This window comes from Lissotriton helveticus, chromosome 2_1 (genome assembly GCF_964261635.1).
Source record: "Lissotriton helveticus chromosome 2_1, aLisHel1.1, whole genome shotgun sequence".
In the NCBI taxonomy this organism is placed as follows: Eukaryota; Metazoa; Chordata; class Amphibia; order Caudata; family Salamandridae; genus Lissotriton; species Lissotriton helveticus.
In genome coordinates this window covers 1061895891-1061918318 of record NC_136059.1, presented here as the reverse complement: position 1 = coordinate 1061918318, position 22428 = coordinate 1061895891, and the positions used below count along the sequence as shown (strand labels likewise).

The 22428-nt window shown below is 42.6% G+C and overlaps 1 protein-coding gene across 1 annotated transcript in view; it reads right to left on the bottom strand.

The window, feature by feature from the left end:
- Nucleotides 1-22428, bottom strand: part of PRUNE2 (prune homolog 2 with BCH domain) — a 1307647-nt gene that overhangs the window by 1004445 nt on the left and 280774 nt on the right. Inside the window, exon 4 of the mRNA XM_078677810.1 lies at nt 9712-9875. Within this exon, the coding sequence (XP_078533936.1) occupies nt 9712-9875 (164 nt within the window). The remainder of the gene's footprint in view (nt 1-9711; nt 9876-22428) is intronic.

The window sequence follows — 22428 nt, the reverse complement described above, 5'->3', positions numbered from 1 at the left end:
CCATGTATTGCTTGTGGGTGATACAAAGTTGCTTGAACGTGGATCTGCTGGCAACCGGTAACCAATGCTGAGCTTTCAAGGCCCACCCCTGGCAGGAAGTAGGACCCAGGTATCTACGAGCTCCAGCGTTTAAAGCCCGCGCTCACGCCGCGTCCAGTGCACTAATGATTTAGGGGCAGCGGAACATGATAGGTGGTTTGCTGCTGGCACCAGTTACAATACAGCCTGACAATGTGCGGGCTCCTTACTCTCAAAGCTATTGGAGCGAGATTTGCTCATATTGGAAGGTAAGAATCCCTTGAGCGTAGGGCACTTCAGTGTTTACTGAGGGGGTTAATGTCTCATTTGGTTTCAGTAAGAAACAAGTGAAAGGGGCCTTATATTCGCTTGTGGACATGCACTGATACATGAATAAGGGTGTAGTTCATCCGTTTGGCAATATGGATTCCCTTGAGATGTGTTATACCATGATATGTTTACATGTATTTCCCTGGCTCCCATCTATAGTTTTTTGCTAAATAAGGGAATGACTAATTTCCTACAGGTCTCACTCTCTATTCTTGTTTTGACATTGGTATGTGATGCACACGATAGTGGCACACTAAGTTGTATTAAGCAAGGCTAATGCACTTCCTTTGTATTCTCTCTTTTTCTCTTTTCTTGTCCTAGGTTTTGGTCAGAAGCAGCATAATGGCCCACCCTGACCTGTACTTTGGGTATACATTTTTATTTCACTATTCACGTGCACTTCACCATTGTTTTCATGTCCTGGTCCTGAAGAAGCGCCAACGACCTTAGATAGTGACAGAGGCGTGAAAAATGTTGACCGTTTTTTGAAACCTAGACACAATATGCCATTCTGGGCTATACTCTAAATTAGAGTTTTTTATTCTGCCAAGAGGGATTCCCATCATTATAACCTTTATGAGGTTACCGCTTGCCAGTTTTTCATTCACTATGCACGCATCTACTGATACACCTAATATAGGACCCACCCCTACCCCGCACACCCTCATGCACCATCCGGCATGCCTCAAAAGATCTCCGAAGAAGCGACCCTTCGGGGGACCCGTTGGGAATTGCAGCGCCGGCCCAACGAGGAGCACAGCCCGATGATGAAGCATGACACCCCCAGGGGTGTGTGAGGGCAACAAGAGGCAAGACTAGTCCTTCCCTTGTTTGTTGGGTCCTCCCTACTTAGGACTCCCTTCCTCTCCACCTTTTTCTATCACAAGGCCTTTGGATCATTTGACCCGGCCTTTTGGAACAGTGTCCTGTTTTTGATGTAATACATTCTTGGGGAGCGTGGACACTGGACCATCAACCAGCTCCCTGGTCCCCCCTTCCTTTTTTTGATAGAGTTATGGCACGGCAGTCTAGCCGAGGAATCTTCACACTTTTCTATCCCTTCTGGTTTCTTTTCTTTTCCTGCACGAGACCTACTCTGATGTAATGGATGGGAGCTTCTAGGGTATACACACACCAGGGTTACCTTTTTTGACCTTTCCACGAAGTGGGTGACACACACAACTGTTTTTATGCCCCTCTAGTAATATTGGCTTAGACCCCTCCTGTGGTAACATTGAGAGGATGAGGTCTATAGGGGGTTATCCTTGTTGTTAAAGTACACACCTTACTGGTGTACATTCTTTTGATATCCTGCATCCATGTGTATTATATCCACTCGCAAACTAGAATGCTCATGCTCCCGGGAGTAGTGGTTCCAACTTTGCAAATGCTTGCTGCGGATGAGGTGACACGCATGGTGTTTCCGACCTTAGGTCCAGGCCTGCCCCTGGCAGGAAGTAGGACCCAGGTATCTACGAGCTTCAGCATTTAAAGCCCGCGCTCACGCCGCGTCCAGTGCACTAATAATTTAGTGACGGTGGAACGCAATAGGTGGTATGTTGCTGGCACCAGTTACAATACAGCCCGACAAGGTGCGGGCGCCTGACTCTCAAAGCAATTGGAGCGAGATTTGCTCATATTGGAAGGTAAGAATCCCTTGAGCGTAGGGCACTTCAGTGTTTACTGAGGGGGTTAATGTCTCATTTGGTTTTCAGTAAGAAACAAGTGAAAGGGGCCTTTTATTCGCTTGCGGACATGCACTGATACATGAATAAGGGTGTAGTTCATCCGTTTGGCAATATGGTTTCCCTTGAGATGTGTTATACCATGATATATTTACATGTTTTTCCCACGCTCCCATCTATAGTTTTTTGCTAAATAAGGGAATGACTAATTTCCTACAGGTCTCGCTGTCTATTCTTGTTTTGACATTGGTATGTGATGCACACGATAGTGGCACAATAAGTTGTATTAAGCAAGGCTAATGCACTTCCATTGTATTCTCTCTTTTTCTCTTTTCTTGTCCTAGGTTTTGGTCAGGAGCAGCATAATGGCCCACCCTGACCTGTACTTTGGGTATACATTTTTATTTCACTATTCACGTGCACTTCACCATTGTTTTTATGTCCTGGTCCTGAAGAAGCGCCAAAGACCTTAGATAGCGACAGAGGCATGAAACATGTTGACCATTTTTTAATACCTAGGCACAATGTGCCATTCTGGGCTATACTCTAAATTAGAGTTTTTTAATCTGCCAAGATGGATATAACATCATTATAACCTTTATGAGGTTACCGCTTGCCAGTTTTTCATTCACTATGCACGCATCTACTGATACCCCTAATATAGGACCCACCCCTACCCCGCACACCCTCATGCACCATCCGGCATGCCTCAAAAGATCTCCGAAAAAGCGACCCTTCGGGGGACCCATTGGGAATTGCAGCGCCGGCCCAACGAGGAGCACAGCCCGATGATGAAGCATGACACCCCCAGGGGTGTGTGAGGGCAACGAGAGGCAAGACTAGTCCTTTCCTTGTTTGTTGGGTCCGCCCTACTTAGGAATCCCTTCTTCTCCACCTTTTTCTATCACAAGGCCTTTGGATCATTTGACCCAGCCTTTTGGAACAGTGTCCTGTTTTTGATGTAATACATTCTTGGGAGCGTGGACACTGGACCATCAACCAGCTCCCTGGTCCCCCTTCCTTGTTTTGATAGAGTTATGGCACGACAGTCTAGCCGAGGGACCTTCACACTTTTCTATCCCTTCTGGTTTCTTTTCTTTTCCTGCATGAGACCTACTCTGATGTAATGGATGGGAGCTTCTAGGGTATACACACACCAGGGTTACCTTTTTTGACCTTTCCACGAAGCGGGTGACACACACTGTTTTTATGCCCCTCTAGTAATATTGGCTTAGACCCCTCCTGTGGTAACATTGAGAGCATGAGGTCTATAGGGGGTTATCCTTGTTGTTAAAGTACACGCCTTACTGGTGTACATTCTTTTGATATCCTGCATCCATGTGTATTATATCCACTCGCAAACTAGAATGCTCATGCTCCCGGGAGTAGTGGTTCCAACTTTGCACATGCGTGCTGCGGATGAGGTGACACGCATGCGCGTTTCCGACCTTAGGTCCAGGCCCGCCCCTGGCAGGAAGTAGGACCCAGGTATCTACGAGCTCCAGCGTTTAAAGCCCACGCTCACGCCATGTCCAGTGGACTAATGATTTAGAGTCGGCGGAACGCGATAGGTGGTATGCTGCTGGCACCAATTACAATATAGCCTGACAAGGTGCGGGCGCCTTACTCTCAAAGCTATTGGAGCGAGATTTGCTCATATTGGAAGGTAAGAATCCCTTGAGTGTAGGGCACTTCAGTGTTTACTGAGGGGGTTAATGTCTCATTTGGTTTCAGTAAGAAACAAGTGAAAGGGGCCTTTTATTCGCTTGTGGACATGCACTGATACATGGATAAGGGTGTAGTTCATCTGTTTGGCAATATGGTTTCCTTTGAGATGTGTTATACCATGATATGTTTACATGTTTTTACAAGGCTCCCAGCTATAGTTTTTTGCTAAATAAGGGAATGACTAATTTCCTACAGGTCTAGCTCTCTATTCTTGTTTTGAGATTGGTATGTGATGCACACGATAGTGGCACACTAAGTTGTATTAAGCAAGGCTAATGCACTTCCATTGTATTCTCTCTTTTTCTCTTTTCTTGTCCTAGGTTTTGGTCAGAAGCAGCATAATGGCCCACCCTGACCTGTACTTTGGGTATACATTTTTATTTCACTATTCACGTGAACCTCACCATTGTTTTTATGTCCTGGTCCTGAAGAAGCGCCAACGACCTTAGATTGCGACAGAGGCGTGAAACATTTTGATCGTTTTTTGATACCTAGGCACGATGTGCGATTCTGGGCTATACTCTAAATTAGAGTTTTTTAATCTGCCAAGAGGGATGTAACATCATTATAACCTTTATGAGGTGACTGCTTGCCAGTTTTTCATTCACTACGCATGCATCTACTGCTACCCCTAATATAGGACCCACCCCTACCCCGCACACCCTCATGCACCATCCGGCATGCCTCAAAAGATCTCCGAAAAAGCGACCCTTCGGGGGACCCGTTGGGAATTGACAGGGGTCAGAAGGGTTGCCGGCAGGCCAGCTTGCTTTGACCAGGTCCATATATTTATCATGTGAGATGTGTTGGAAGAAACGGAGAGGCTGGGTTAGAGTATTCTTGTATTATTGTTGTGTACAGGGGTTAGTTCTGGTGCTTTGTTTCTGTTTTAAGTAAGAGTCCAATGTGTCTGCTTTGTCTGTGTAATGATTTGCGAGTTTGTCTGTGAAATCGTGAGTAACAGGATGAGTTCCTTCTAGGCAATTTGGTTTGCGAAATTCATTGAATTTGAAGTATGGTTTTCTGCTCTGCAGGAAACGTTTGGGTTAATGAAATAAATAAATGCGGTTTAATTCTGAGAGAGAAGGGGAAGGTGGAAGACAATTGTCCTTCATGGTCCTATGTGCCTGCCAAGAGTTTGCATGGAGATACAAAATAAAACTTTGAGAGAAAGAACACTTCCTTCGAAAAAGAGGCTCAAATAGACAAACGTGATACAGAGTTTGTTACATGACCAGGATGGAGGAAATGTGTACGATGACAGCAACTCAAATTTATATTTCCTGGACTGGAAGTTGATAAGATGTATAAATGAACAATGAGGTCTCAGAACTAAGAAACATGACGAGAGTGGTGTGACAGTACACCGCCTTCCATAACCAATCGAATGAGGAGAAATTGTTAGTTCTAATACAATTGTGGGTTGGTCTTTTTAGGTCTTATGGTACAATTCAGGTTCCCGGTGGGAGGGGAAGGAGCGCATTGATGAGTTTCTTGTGTGAGGAGAGGCCAGTGTTGCTGACTCCTATTCTTGAGCTGGCTGTTCCAGTCTTCTGATTCCTGACTTAGTCTTTGTCTCTTCAAATTTTCTTGAGGGCTCATACTGCTCTTGTGGCCATAGAGTAGTTTTCCTATTTCTTATTGGATTAATATAGACAGAAAACTGAATTAGCATTATCATTTTCAAATGTATTATTGTTTCTGAATCTTTTGTCTCTTCACCTTTCCACTCTTTTATGAACAGTTATGAACAGTTATTGAGATGAGATCTATTGTTAATTCTCTAATTTTGTTTCCCGTGATGTTCTGTGATTCATACGGTATTTTGTATTGATGAGTATTTTCACATTATTTAAATTATTATAAATATACAAATGAGATTGTCTTTTTAGAGCTGATTATTCTTGAATTATTAGTACAATAGAATTAGGTATTAGTTTGCCAAACCCTGTCAACATAATAAATAAAGATTGTATTGCCACAAATTGTATGCAGAGATAACAACGATAAAATTAGGATGTTGGTAAGTCTGGTATTACACTCACCCAGCGGGAAGGGACTTGTTGGGTAATGAAATTGAGCCTTGTCTTTGGAAATGTATTAGTCCCTGATCACTTGATCACATTCATCCAATCACATTTTGGTTGTTTGATTGCCAGTAGTATCCCTGGAATCTGGAGAGTGGTCCGGGTTTCCAAGCCTAAGACTGCCAGTGTTTATAAATTCCAGAAAGAAGTAAATGTACACCTATTCAAGGAGTACTTCTATGGGCCTACATTTGCAATTTTTCTGGAATACAATCACTATATATATTTAGGATCCCAATTCAAAAATGACCAAGTTATTAAGTTAAAGCCTCTTAGTGAAATAAGCATGATGAGAAAAACTGAAAAAGACATAGCAGACCTGACTCGGGACCCCCAGTCCCAACTACCAAACCATTAAATAACCAACAGAGAAGCTACCCCCTGCTTTTTCCCACCTGGGCCTGGTAGTTCTCCCTGGGAACTCATGACTTAGGTTGTGTACAACACAAAAACCTGGAGTTCCTGACCTGAGACTTATTTTAAATGTATTTTCACTTCACAAACTCTTCTTCATCTCTGCTACAAAAAGCTTTAATGGTACAGTTGACAAATCATCTTTTAAAAAATATTTTATCAAGTGACTGATGGAACCATGTACTAAGCCAGAGTCACAAACAGAGGAGGGCAAAGAGGCAAATTAAAATGGTGAGCTAAGCCAGAGCCAAGTCCGGCTTGGCTCTAAGAGTCTGTGTTGCAATGTCTTCAATTCTTTTTAAAAAGTGTATTTCTTTAACATGCTGGAGAATTTTATCTTAGTAAATCAGATTACATCACTACATAGACAGACATTTATTAAAAGGAATTGTTTTCAGAAATATTCATGGCTCACACCTCAACAAATACATTGACATTATTGAACAAAGAAGCAAGTCAATAGTGAGGTAAACCCTTAAAGTGGCCTAGATTTATGTTACAGATTGAGCTACATTATAATCGATAAAGTCAAGCAAAAGAGGTGCTTGTACAGCGCACATCCTGCACTTAAGTATTTAAAAGTGTCTCACATGTGAGACTAAAGGAAAAGTCGGCTCTATAATATAAAATATTTTCCTAGCATCATCTCACAATTTGGACAAGTAGGTAAGCCAGAATCATTCCAAGTTTTCTGGTTTCACATTTTGAAATTCTTCCACCAAATGGGTATCTCTATCTCTGTCCCTGCCTCTGTCTCTCTCTCCTGTTTAAATTAAAAGTCACAGTTTTGTCTTTCATTCTTGGCTTACAACAACAAAAAATGATACAGAGGCAGCAGACCCAACTCGGAGACTCAGACCCACCTACCAAGTTAAGAATGCATTTATTTGGGGGGTGTCACACCCTAAACAATAAACCCCCCAATCCCAAAGGTATGGCCCTGGACTTGTGCAGGGAGTGAACAGGCATGCAACTGTATTCCAGTGCTTAGTTTGAGCCCGCGGTTTCTGGTGCTCGGCATCTGCACTTAATTCTTAGCACTGGTGCTTGTAACGGTCTGCCTAATGGTGGCACTGTCTGCCAAATTGGGATATGAGCACAACAACAGCTGTTGATTAAATTACTTTTCATTAACATCCACTAATACGTGCCACCCAAGCCATTCATATGGCTTTGGGGGCCTTTGAATGGTATGAATTGCCGTCAGGGTGAACAAAGCAAACACGAGGGTGAGTTGTTTGAAAAGTTTCAGGACTCCATCCATCATCTCCTTGTGTTTGCTTTGTTTGCCATTAGTTGGCAAGGCATGCCCAGACATGGGTCCCTTGCTCACTTTGCCACTGGATTCAAGCTAGCCTGGCTGATGAAGGGTGTTACCCAGAAACCGGTCCCAGGATGCTTATTTCCGGTCCAGGGAAGGCATGGCTTGGCAATTCAGGCTGGACTGTTCAGATGAGGCACAGGGTCAAGACTGATTTGCATATAGCTGTATCTGAACTGGGGTGGAGAAGTGAGCTAAAGAACGATGATGGATTCAACCCAGATCTGTGACTGTGGATGAGTGTTTGAAAAGTTTCAGGACTCCGCAGCCGCGGCCCTTGGAGGGAGTTGTGGTGGGGCAGAGGGGAGGGTGCTAAAAAACCAGCATATGGATAATTGGATGTAAGTAAACAATTTAATTAATAAAACAATTTTTAAATTGTTTACTTACCTCCAGTTATCCATATGCCGGTTTTTAGCACCCCCCACCCTGCCCCTCCCCGCCTCTCTGCCCCACCGCAACGCCCTCCACGGGCCGCGGCTGGCAGCATCTCCTTGTGTTTGATTTGTGGGCCCTCAACAAAGGCAGAATTTGAGGGGTCAGCAGACCTCGTTTTGTCCGAGTCTCTTTTTAAGCTGGAAGCAGTAAGGAAACTCACGCCTAATGCAAATGAAGCAGAGGGGAAAACAGCTTGTTAACACTTCACACATACTTAAGAGAAACAGCTTTTCACTTTGATCAGTCCCTGTTTAGGAGATTTGCATGCACTGTAAGAATGTCAGATGTGTTGGTCTTTCCCAGTATTTACACAAAAAAAATTGCATTTATATAGAGCTTACGTTCCCTGAGTAGGCGTGTAAATAATTTAAGTCCTACTATTTTTTCTTGTATAGCCCTACTCAACCCAATGCAAATTGTCAGAGCGCTTTACATCAACATGCGCATATTACATATACAATAAATTATATAAGTTTGTAAATGAATGAACAAGATGTGTTACATAAAACTGGGGGATTGCAAAGTGTAGAATTCACATATCATCTTCCATAGCTCACTGTGCTATTATCCTTGCAATGCGCTCAAACGCACACAGGATATACCTGCTAAACATATATGTCAGGGCTTTAGATCTGATGTCACTTCTTGTGATGCCACTTCCTGTGAAGTTGTGGCTTGTGATGTCACTTTCTATGATGTCAATTCCTGTGATGCCATGTGTAATGTCATGCTCCGTGATGTTGTGCGCCGTGATGATGTGTGCCGTGATGTCGCGCGTCATTATGTCACTTGCAACTTGCCTAAGTAACTAGGTTAGTCCGCCCACTTCTCTTTTTAGGACTTGTGCCCTAATTGTCGCACTTGTAGGAGTGTGATGCCTAGTAGTTGTGTTGGTACAGTAGTTGGCAGCACTGCGGGGTCAATGGATGGTGTAAGCTGCAGTGTTCCTCTGACGAGGGCCCTGCCACTTATTGTCCTGCACATTTACCACTGCTGTAAACGATGAAGTTGTATGTGGCACATAACCGGTCTATTCCTTCTCTGTCCCTTTTTGTAAGAAGCACCTGCTACCTCCGCCCAATCGAACGTATCACGTTCGTGTAAAGTTTCAGAAGTTCTCGTGGCGCTTTTCATGCCCCACTGCTCAGAAGAAAGGTGGGCGGCCGGGGAATACAGCGGGGACAAGAGTAATGGCGCTTTGATTACAGCATTTCCTTGAAATGAAATACTAATGAAAGTTACAAATTTTTCCCATCAAAACAGAATTACCCGAGCTTGTTTTGATCTGGAGATGTTTAAACATGCGCGCAAGGGCGCGTGATCCATATTCATTGTCCACTGCCGGGTAAGAGCGTCATTACTGCCAACGCCAAACAGCCCCGGGACATAAACTTAAAACAACTAGAGCAGCTATGCTGGCTCCCCGGCTGATGTTCAGACAGCTTGCTTTAATATCTTTTTCTTCTGATACGGCCACGTCCCCTCATGCCTATTTTTAAATGCACATTTTTAATATTCAATATAATGTTACTCTTTAACAAACTCTTTACTCCCTGCTTCTTTTATGGCGCTCCCCGCCGACTTGGAAGGGATTGTTAACCAAAGAATGGATTACAGCCTTTCTGCATGAGCAGTTGCCGCAACACCCCATTAAACCGTTCAGTATTTAATAGAAAGAGCCATCTCTCACCTCTGAGGAGATGAGCCAGTTGCTCAGTGAGTAACTCGGGCGCCTCTTGCAGAATCTCTCGCGCCACTGAGGAGGAGGCGGAGTCCTCGAGCTCAGGGCCGGCCTCGCATCCTTCGTCCAGGCTGATGACTTTGACGACACATGCTTCCAAAGCTGCGTCATCTCTGCAAACCGAAACATAAGCACGTTATTACACACCTGAACGGTTGCTCTGTAAACAAAAAATGTTATATGTTCATTTCATTGAAAAAGATTAAATTTGGGAACGCAGCATGCATCCTTAATGGGACAAGCAGTCGGAGATATGAACAAAAAAACAGAACTCCTATGATGATGGGACCAGATAGGCCTTTAAGTGGACGGGCCCCTCTATGTCTCAGACCCTCTAGTAATGAAGACAGACGTTGATACGGGTCCTTGCTGGGCCCTATATTAATGTCCTAAACTTTACTGGGAAAAACACTTATCCAATTTATGGACAATGATTGCAAAACATGTATGGTAATCCATGTCTGTGATTAAGTGCCCGTTTATATTTTGCATGTTTTACTTGATCTTGCATGCCCTTAAAGTATTGGCTACTTCCAGGATGTTGTGCTTCTGTATATTTTTTTCGTACAACATATTATTGCCTGGACTACCATCAAGTTATTCACTCCTGGGGCAGGTAGCCTAGGATTTGTATGACTTAGCGTCCTACTTCCGTACCATCAGCTTATGTTTTCTATGAGGTGCTCCCACTGCTCCTTGGAGTTAGGTTCACTCATAAAATATCTAAAAATACGATAATGAAGGAAAGAAGAAACTCTATATTCCAATTATCTACAGTAAGATGTGATCCCAATAGCCTCCCCTCCTAGAACAGGTTTACATGTGATAGGCAGTGTTTTCTATCTCGTGGTTTGTTAAAATGTTTTCTTCATTTCTCCATGTCCTAATTGCATTGAATCCTGGTGATTTTTAGGTCTCACATACCAGCTCTTATGGACCAAACCAAATTCTTACAGCCTACCTACTGGTTACAGTTAGTTAGCTTTGTTGTCAATCTCATGTGCTTGCTTCTTATTCTATGGCGTTCCTTCCTCTTCTTGTGTTGGTCCCTCCCCTGGAGCACAGCCTCTTTATCATCCTTTTAACTGGTTGACTTTTAGCCTTCCACCTTATCACATTTGGAGAACTACTTTTTCTTTAAGCACTCAATAAGCGTGAATGTGTTTTCAGGATCACTCCATCATTTGTAGCTTCCTAGCCACCAAATCTGTGCATCACCTGTCCAAATGCCGTACGTTGCTCCCTCCTTCCCCATTTGTTCTCTCCCTCTTGAGATGCTTTTTCCACCCACCATCCTCCACTTCAGGCACTCAGTGTTGCTCCCTCCTCCTCTTTTCCTGCTCAATGCATCAGCCTTCTAATCTTTCTTTATCTTTTTTCAAAATACTTCCCCTGTCTGTTATTCTCCTTGAGTGCTACTCCTCCATCCACTCTCCTTTGCGTGTCTTCCACCTGCTACTTCATTGCTCTCCCACATTTAGCGGTAATTAAAAGAACACGTGAAGGGTCCGGCAGCTACACTGTGCTGCTGGCTCGCTCCACTTTCAAAAAAGCGCTTTCACACAGGTAAATGTTGTTTGTTTTATTTATTTTTTTAATTTACCGATCCAAGTAGTGTAGTAGTAACAAAACTAAATGGTGCCCAAACCAAATAATTGGCAAAACCAAAGGGGATGATGGACAGAGTGTTGAACATTGCAAGCACTCACCCTCAGTTAACTGATCTGGGTTTAATCCATCATCATTCTTTCACTCACTCCGCCACTCCAGTTCAGACATGGCCATATGCAAATCAGTCTGACCCTGTGCCTCATGGGAACAGTCCAGCCCGAACTGCCAAGCCCTGTCCTCCCTGGACCGGAAACAACCATCCTGGGACCGGTTTCGGGTTCATAACCCTCATCAGCCAGGCTATCTTGAATCCAGTGGCCGAGTGAGCAAGGGACCCACATCTGGCCATACCCTACCAACTTACAGCGAAATTAGCAAAACCAAAGGGGATGAAATAATTGGTGCACACATGCCTGATAATGTATGCATAAGCATATGTGATTACATATGTGCAAGCCTTTAGAAAGACGCCAGTAGCATCATGACGCATACACCCAACATGCTAAGACACATTTTTTCTATTTCTCTAATTTTTTGACTGTACAGTACTGCATTGCCAAAAAACTATTGGCAATGCAAATACATTCCAAATGCGAGACCCATTGGTTTTTCCAATATTTGTTGAAAATGCTGGCACATGATACCTGTACTGAACTGCAGCAAGCAAGCCTTACTGTTTCAAGAAGATTTAGGGGAGGAGTAATCAAACCCAAGAAAAGTTTGAAAAAACAGGCCAAGTAGTGTATTTGGCAGCACATTTTCACATAAATCTGCTAAAAGCATTATTCTTTGAACAGGTACTCCTGAAATATTTTAAGTTCTTTCTTAGTGCGTCAACTAAGCCTACCCGATCCAAGAATGTTTCACATTGAGTGCCCTAAACGTTTAAGAGCATGGTGCAAAATGGTACATGTTCAGCCTTTTTTAACTAAAAAAATATAAAAAGTCACATATGAAAAATATAAATAGTCAAATGTGATAAATGTAGCCCACAAAATGCAATTCCATATAGCCTCTCATATATTATAGCAACTGTCTATGCTTGGCATGTCACTCTTTTCAATTTCCCATCCTGACCTTTTTGAGTAGATTTTTGATCACGTTATGACTGACAATCAGCTTGGAAGGGGCAGAGTGCTATAGCAAGTTGTACCAAGCTGATGCTCTAGAAACGAGCCCGATAGACAAAGATGCTAGGTGGCCAGTATAAACAACAATAGATTTAACAACAGCTCAGGAGCTGGATAAATAATTTACTTTGGATGAGTTTCAGGAGGCTATTGGATCTCTCCATATGGGGAAAGCAGCCGGTCCTGATAAAATTCTGCTTGAACTCTATAAAGTATTCGCATATGAGGTTGCTCCGATTATGCACAATCTCTTCATGGGTGTGCAGCATAGTGGGATTCCGCCCTCATCATGGCAGGGAACGGACGTGGTGATATTTTCCAAAAAAGGTAAACCAACAGAACTACCAGCTTCATGTTGTCTTATCTCGCTTATGAACTCTGATGCCAAAGTTCATTCGAAAATTATAGCTAAACGGTTACAAGGAATCATAGCAACATTGGTATCACCGTGGCAGCATGGGTTTGTCCCAGGCAGGGGGACCACGGATCACATCTGGCGGGTCATCGCAATACTTGATATAGAGGAATTAGAAACTAGGGAGGTAGCTGTGGACTCCTGGACTTCGAAAAAGCCTTCGACCGGGTATCGTGGCAATACCTTTGGGGTGCCCTGGCAGAGAGGGGGCTGGGCCCACAGCTCGTGATGGCTATTCAAGCTATGTATTACAAACCGTATGTCTAACTGCAGGCAATGGGCAATACCTCAGGGAGGATTGAGATAGCTGGAGGGACGTGACAAGGGTGCCCTTGTTCCCCCATTCTATTTGCCATCTATTTAGATCAATTTATCAATCAAATTATGCATAATCTTGCAATCAAACCTTTAATTATTAAAGGATATAACACCAAGATTTTAGTGTAAGCGGACGACACCGCAATAATCACCACAGTACCGGATACGGCAATTAGGGAGGTAGAAAATATGGCAGAAGAAATCTGGGTACCTCTTGAATAAGGGGAACACTCAAATTATCTGTTCCTCCCAGTGTCATACACAAGATATTCACAAAAGTGAAGTGGCCACGTATTTAGGGGTAAATATAACATCCAATATGGATATTTTGTGGGCGATTAATATTGATCCAGTACTGGAGAAAATAAATGTAGAACTTAGACGATTAGATCAGCTACATCTTACTATAATTGGAATAATTAATGTATTAAAAATGAAAATCTTTCTCAAACACTATATCTACTCCAGGCAATACCACTGGAATTAGCATAAGCCAGTATAAATAAAGTGAATGCTATATTTTCCAACTTCATTTGGAGCTACCAGAAGACACGACGAGCAATGAAATCTATGACGGTCCCTCGCGAACGAGGTGGATGGGGAGCCCCGAACATTCTTTTTTACTACTGGGCCACTGCACTGCAGCAGATGGGTACTTTCGTTATACCAGGTCAGGTAAGAATAGAGGTCTCAGGATTACCCACAGTATACCATATATCTATAGGGAGAGAGGCAGAAGGGCTCTTTCTTTGATAACTTGAACCAAGTTATTATAAAAAAAAACGCGATTTAAGTGTGTCAAGGCACTCTGGAAGATCCGGAAAAGGTCAGCAGATTCTTGAAGATTCCCAGATATAACAGGTATACCCCGCTCTTCTTTACTTCCAGAAGCACTATATGATGGTATGGTTAGGAACTGGGAACAGATGGGTACAGATAATGTTGCAAGTTTGTTTCACAACACTGAGCATATTTTATTTGCAGGGCTTGTGCAACGGTATGGAATTAATAATAATACACAGTTTAACCATATGCAGGTGTGTATAAAAAGCCTTCCCAGTGGCTCTCTTAATCTGGATAAAATTTCAGTGTTGGAAATTATAAATCATCAGGATAGCAGGATCAGAGATTGCTATCACGATCTAATCAAGATCCTCCCAGATGAAATGGAGAAAACAGAAACAAAATTGGCGGAAAAATTAGGCGATGGGGAGGTCGATTTGGACATGTCAATCAAACTGCGGACACAGATTTTTTTGTCAGCTAATTTAAAGGCCCAGCACTATCAAATCCTGTTCAATATATATTATACACCGGCTAAGCTCCATGGGTGGGGGAAGAGGTAGAATAATAAATGCCCTAGATGTCAAACTGGTCCGACGGACAGCATACATATGTTTTATTCCTGCCTCAAACTCTCAATTCGGAAAGGAGGTATAGAGGACTTTTGGATTCAGACAATTAATAAGGAAGTCACTATCACCCAGCCCTGATGCTTTTAAGATATGACTGTCAGGCAAATCTTGATCCACCACAAAGGGATTTTGTATTTATGACACTAGCTATAGCCCGTCTGCTGATTGCTACAGCATGGAAAGATATGGATCCACCCACATACCACCTATGGCTTCATCGGCTATTGAATATTTGCTTGCATGAAATTTCACTGTATAAAGGCAAAGACCAAAGAGTCAGGAAGAAGGGTATGAAGATATGGGAACCTCTAATGTAATGGCGGAATAACAGAGGTGTAGGGGAAAAAACTATAAATATGAAGTGTCTAGTGAAAAGTATTATTTATAGTTCATCATGTACTTACAATGTAACAGTATATTTTTATTTCTCTATGTACTTACCTGAGTTTTGAATAAAAAAAATAAAAAAAGAAAGGGGCAGAGTGAAGAAACAAAAAGATTATCAAAATTTCAAACTCTCTGGCAGGTCGGCATAGCAAGATAGATGTTACTGGATCACATAGCAGTGCTGTCGTTCAGGTTACAGAGACTTTACAGGTTCAGACAAACCAGTGATCTTCAAACTTTTCGGTACCAAACCTCCCTTGCGTAGAAATCTATTTAGTCAAGACCTCATCCTTTTTCAAGTGTGTTCAAAGTTGGACATTTTTTGTAAGCTAACAGGTAACAAAGTGAAATAATGTACTCCAGGAAATGTTAACAACAATGTAACTAATTTCTCCTCAAACCTTAAATAATGGTGTACGTTTAGAGAAAATGGAATATCCCCAATAACGTTTTAAGGTGGGTCGTGATGTGCAGTAGGCATTCCAGCGTCGTCCTCTCAGCTGTTTCCTTAAGGAGGCTGATCAGGGAGCAGAAAGACACCTGCCCAGGGAGTCTTCTACCTTTGGGTTTCCACAGGGTGGCCTGTTGGGCACATGCTCATGCTGAGAAAAACTTTTGCTCTTTTTTACTTGATTGGCCGTGTCTCTTCTGTATGTCAGATACTGTCGCAGGGACTCTGCTCCTACACAGAACTGTGCATAGAGACTTGGAACCACAGTGAATTAGGGTGTACCAAAACTCACCTTAGTAGCCCAAACTCCCCTACCAGACTAGCAATCAGTGTCTCATTGGTTCTTACAAGCTCCCAATGATTAGACAACCCAGAACATGGACTTAGAACACCTCAGGTAACGTGGAACACATGAACACTCTTTCGTTATACTATCATACCAGTCCAAAACGAGGAGTGAATGAAGACACGTGCAAGTTTGAAATATTTATTTCTAATGCAGTGTTCTCAAGCGCAGTATCTTGGCTAATACAAGCAAACATATTATAAGCAACAAGGTTATCAGCATAGTTACTAGTCCATAAAATACAAAGGGTGAAAGCATGTTAAAATGCTAAAGGGAAAAGGTCTAAATAGAATCTCAGTCTTACCCTCCCTTGCTAGTATATTATATTATATTATATTATAGAATGTCTCTTTGGGTTTTAGAAGGGCAGCCCCATACCTCTGGTCTTAGTAGAAAGGGATCACATCATCTTCTACACCAACTCTCTGCATGCGGATATTCATCAAGTGTGTGTGCATGCTCAGAGCAGTGCATTATTAAACGCGCCAAAAGCCAGAGTTGGCCACAGCTGCCTATGTGTTATGTCTAAGACGTGCGCTGATCAGACCGAACAACAACCGCTGTGTTGAAATAAGCTTGAAGGCCTCGGCACTCACTGTTCAGACATAGCTTACCAAGCAAAGCTGATACTATAGGAAAACATATTATTATTCTCATGTGAGGCAAAATATTCCAATAGGCTCAAAGCATTAATAACAATATGTGCCATGTGCAAAAGCAGCAGAGAGGTAAAATTGTGTTTAAACTCCTAATAAGCTCATGCTATTTGAACACAGTGTAAAGGCAAAGCCTATCTACATGACATACCTTCCACTCCTTCCGCCGTTTCTGTATTTGTTCCCTGTCTGGAGGAAGCCTGCACTACTTTTGCAAATACTTTATTTTTTTGCTTGTGCATGTGAGGGATGTTTCCCTGCTATTACATTCATTGTATCTTTTCTATATAGGAAGCTTTCAATGACGTTCTTTTTGTGTGAGGAAATCTTTCACTGTTTTGGCCAGTGATACACTTGTGTATGTATTGAGGGAGTAGGCCTGTGCACTCTGCCATACTGTGCCTGTTTGAGGGATTGGAAAACTTGTTTTCTTGCAACCCATGCTATGCCTTTTTTGAGTGTGAACATACCTGTTGAGCTGCTGTCACTGAAGTACTAGTTTTGTGTGTGTGTTTCATGAGGTTGGTGTGTATGTGTGTGTGTATGGCTGTGTGTGTTTGCCAGTGGTATTATTTATGACTCAAATAACACACTGGACTTGAACCTTTCCCTCAATCCACATATACATGATGTTGCAAAAGCGGCCAACCTTCAACTACACAACTTGAGAAAAATTCAGCACCTGGTCTAAACAGATGAGCTGAACATAAGCATTCATGCACTGACACGCTGGTAATCCCAAAACTTGACTTTGGCAACGCTCACCGGCCAAGTCTACTGAAAGGAAATACAGCTGCAAAACTCCCATTTTGACAGCATCTCAACTCCAAATCTTCTGCCTACTTAACAAAACCATCATTAACATCAGTCCACCATACATCGCTAAATGACATGCCAGGAAGGTTATGAGGACTAAGGCACAGGAGCTTCCTCCTACCGGAAGTGTTTACTACCGGAAATTCCAAACCTCAACTGCTCAGAAACGATCATTCCCAAGAGCCACAGTTCCACTTGGAAGTTGTTACCAACAAAGCTAAGAACACTAACACCCATTACGTATTTCAGGAAACAACTCAAAGCTCACATATAAAGTAAACTTCTTGTTGAATAATCAGCTTAACTCATAGTATTTTTCCTAGCTTTTAAGAAACTTAATGTCATTCTTATAATGTTTACATTTTATATACATTTTGTACTCAGTCACTGTATAAAATCTACTTCTATGTGAAGTGCCCCAACACCAGCAGGTCTTGGTGCGCTACATAAATGTGTACAACAAATAAGCAAATAAATAAATACACGTGTAAGTGAGTACATATCTGTTTTAAATGTTTATTTAGAAATACAGTCTTATTTCAGCGGACGGGAAATTCGTCACCCCTGTGACAGATTAAACCGCCGAGATCTAAATCAGGCCCATAATGTGATTACCCCAAAATAAATAGGTATCACGTGCATGGTGAAAAAAAAGATCAATTTCCAAGTACTGAAATTCTACCTTTTAATTTGTAATAAATCCAAGTTTGGTGCTTAAAACATAAATTCATAGTTTTCATCAAATATTACTATGTACACTGCCACTGATGAATATATTGGGCACTGTATGCTTATGTATCACCATTTCAGGCCATGGATGTGCCTAAATTGTCAGGTATTCCTACTATTAAGCTAGGGCCCACACAATACTATGGATGCCCCTATGAAACCAGAAGTTACAACCATTATGTCCATTAGACATGGACTATAATCCAATATAGGTTAGACATGATGATGACATGTTATACTCAATATGCAAAAGATTATTGTCAATTTGGCAAGGCCTGCATTTTGCCAAGGGTCAGCATCTTCAGACTATGAATTACAGGGAGCTGGGGGAGATGTGTGTGCTACTTTGTATGTTCCTTTGGTCCTTTTTTTACCCTGATCAGCATCAGAGGACACCATGTTGCACTTTTTCCTTACTATCCCCTTCCCACTCTATACCCCTTCTTTTTCTCTTTTGATTTCTCTCTCTTGCCCCTCTCTCTCTCTCTTTCTCTTTACTCATTTGTCCTCTTCCGTCTCATTCTGTTCTCCCCTAGATCCTCATTCCTGGCCCTCTATTAATAATATCCTCAGACTCTTTTGCTCTCCTCCTCCTTTCCACCCCTACCTTGAGTGGAGAGGTGTGGTGCAGCGGCAAGGGCAGCTGACTTCGGAGCACAGGGCTCAAGGTTTGATCCCCGGCTCCGGCGGCAGCTCAGCTCAGCTCAGCAGCATGTGACTTTGGGCAATAGTTCATTTAATTTTCACAACGGCCCCCAGTGCCTTGAGACCCGCATGGGTGAGTAGTTTGTGCATTACAAATACGGATTTACATTTTCTTTTTTACCTCACATACTTCCTTCCACTTGCTCCCATCCCCTTCAATGTGGTCCTCTTCTGTTCTTTCTACTGTCTTTCCCTTTCCCTCTTGTGTCCAGTTCCCCCTGTCTCCTATCACCTTCTGCCACCCTCCCGTCATTGTGTTTCATCTGTGTCTCCTTCAAATTCTATAGTCTGTTCCCTCTCTCCCTTCTCTGGCTTTATTCATCCCTTTACATTTCTTCTCAGAGAAGGGATGACACATGTAAGCATGTTAGCAGAGCATAGGTTGCAGACCTTCAGTGACCCTTTCTTAAAAGGAAGAGTTGGAAAGAGTCTTAGAATCAGGAACCCAAGAAACAGGACAGACACTCTCTTCTAGTAATGGATTTGCTCAAACAAATATTTGTGTATTTATTTTTTATGTTTTTGTAACAATGTCTGTCTGTCTGTATATATACATATATGTTTTTGTTTTTTATGTATGCATATGGTATTTCTATACCAGGAACCCAGCAAAGAGGCAGCGAAGCGCTGTCCAGAGTCAGAGACAAGCACCAGTCAACAAGCACTAGAAAAGGCATCTGGTTTGTGGACTGTGAATGCATTGTAATGCAGTATTCTTTAAAGAGGTGCATCTTCACCACTTTCCTAAACTAGAGCAGCATTTGGGCAATCTTCATCAACATGGGGATGTTGTTCTAGATCCTGAATGCATAGATGGAAAAGCCTGCTGCCTTGTTTTGTTTGTTTTACACTTCTTAATCTGCAGTCTGATGGTATCCTGGCTGCTGGTGTGCCAAGAACCACCAAAGATGGTAAGCCTGTCCAGAACATACGTGGAAGTGCTGGTCGTGATGGCTTTGTAAATGATACCATTGAATTGCAAGATGGTGAGAGTCGACAAGCAGAGCCAATGAAGTTCCATCAGGAGTTGGGTGATGTGATCATATTTCTTCAGACCCTGGATGAAACATTGCTTCGGTGTGTAGGATGCCCTTAAGAAGATGATGAGGTTGAGGTGGGTGCCTCTTCTATTCCTTTTAGCTTGTTTTGTCTTGGAAGGTAGAAGTCACCCAAGAGGGCTATATTAGCATGTTGGATTGATGCGGTGGCAAGGAGATCTGAGAATTCAACATGGTTTTGACAGTCATGCTGTTGGTTTACATTTTTAGAGCACTGTGAGAAGCAAGGCAGTGCAAAAGTATCAAGGGTTGAGGGAAATTGTGAATGTAAATGAGAAGCTGAAATGAAAGATAATGTGGTGAGAAAATCTGTATTAAATTTGGAAGCAGAATATATGGATGAAGAGACTGTGGATGAGAACTACCTTGGAAGGAGCATAGAAAATGCTGTGTTCTGACCAGCGAAAGAGATATATGGGCTCACCAACTACTGTAAGATGTGTCTTTAGATCACTCCATGAGTATGGCTGATAATGACCCCAGCTGCAATAGCCAGAGACTAAAATGCAATTCATAAGGTACTGAAGGGGCAAATTACCTGTATAGCTTCAGGGTCTGCTCATCTCTTGATGGAACCATGACAAGAATGGATTTAAAGCAGGTATCAGACAGATGTTTAGAGTGAAAGTTTGATGGTTCTGATGGTTGTTGGACTTGTTGGAAGTGGAAACAGGAGGGCGCTTATCTTGAGATGACCTTCTGAATAATTTCAAGGATGCTAAGCTTTGGCAAAGAAGCCCTTGGGAGGATTTTCTGAGGGCATAGCAAGGATGAGTAGGTCTGCCTCAAAACGTTGGTTCATGGACTTTTCTTTGCACTTTGTGGAACCTTGAAGGGTTGTCATCACATGCTCTTATTTAAGCAAAACAAAAAGGGCAGGAAAGGGGGATTGATTCAAACAGAATGGATAAGTGTTGGAAGGTGGTTTGTTAGTAGGTGTAGGTAGATATCTACCACTAATATTAAGGCCACAATCACATTATAAGGTCCAGTCAAGGTCTCAATTAAAAAAGAAATTGGCACCAACTAAGCAAAAGAAAAATTCAGAAAAGTAAAAATAGATATAATTTGAAATTAGTCCGATTTTCAAAAATTCAAAAATCAATTTTGTACTAGGACCAATTAATGGATTTTGAAGGACCTTCACTTAAATACTGTATAGTGCGGTCAAACACAAGTACTAGATCCCACCACTGCACACCAAATGTTGGAAGGTGATTTATTAGTAGGTGTAGATAGATACCTACCACTAATAATAAGGCCTGCATCAAGAAACACTTCTGGAAGTAAGTGTAAAAATATTACATACAGGTGGTCTGGACGTTTGACTTTGTCCCGGTGCTATATGGTGTGATGTAGCACCGGGTCAACCAAGGCTTCAGAAGCTCTAGTTTGCCTCTTGGGGTCTGGGACTACAACTCCCACAATGCACCTGGTCAATCCAACTAAAATCCAGGTGAAACTTGCCAGCTGGAGTTGTCCTCATGGTGGATGTTGCAGGTAGCCCTTCCAGCACGTATCTACCTGTTGCTGATCAGGGAGTTCACTCCTCATCCTTTAAGACAGGTAAAGTGCTTTTGTTGTGAAGCCTTGGGAGTGCAGCAAGTACAGTCCTTATGAGCCCAGTCCTCTCTTGCGCAGTCCAAGGGTTCAGCAGGTACTTCTTTTCCAGACATTTCTTTTAAGTCTCCGAGGTTTCACAACACCAATCCAATGCTCCAGAATCTCCGAGTTGCTCCTTGGAAAGTTGGGACTACAAGACCCACAATGCCCCTGGCTAAAGCCCTAAAAGTCCACTGAACATGGTCTAACTAGGTTCGTCTTGGTGGAGATGATGCAGGTGGAGCTCTTTTCACCTGTTGCTTTTAGGGAGTCAAGTCCTCCAACGTTTAGTGCCAGGTAAACTCCTTTTTGGGCTTTAGACCAAAGTGTGTAGCAGGTGCAGTCCTTATAAATGCAGTCTTCTCTTGTGCAGTCCAAAGGTCCAGCAGGGCAATCCTTCTTCTTGTAGGTTCAAGGCAGGGATCTAAATTATTGGGCAACTCTCCCATATATATCCAGAGTTCTTGGCTGACAAGGAGTAGCCTACAAGGTGCCACCCAAAAGTATGACAGCTTCCTCCAAAGTGTAGCCTATTCTTGCCCTTGAAGGCACTGTACTTAAAAATCCAAAATGGAGAAACTCTCTCCTAGAGATTAAAATCTGACTAAGGGAACCCAGTGGTGTGGCTAACTTTCCCTTACACACCCCTTCCAGACCCTCTGCTAATTCAATTACTGGGGCTCCTATCTGACTGGGATGTAGGAAGTGGGAGTGAGCCGGTGTCCTGTCCTAACTGTCATTCCCTCTTTGAAGACCAGTTTGGCTACTCCACCCCATCCTTCCTTTTGCTTTGCAGCTGCAGATCTTCTCCCACCAGATGTACCTTGTCTCTAGGCAGGCCACTTCACATCTCATGAGAGCAGTTTGGCTCAGTCTTTCAAAGGCCGTCCAGTCAGGAGAGACCGATAGAAGGCTGGATTTTGGTACATCAGAAAATCAAGTTCTATAACTTATTTTCTGTAATGGTTATAGTAAATCCAACCTGGGTAAGTTGTTGGATTTTTTCGAACTATCATTTTAATACTTT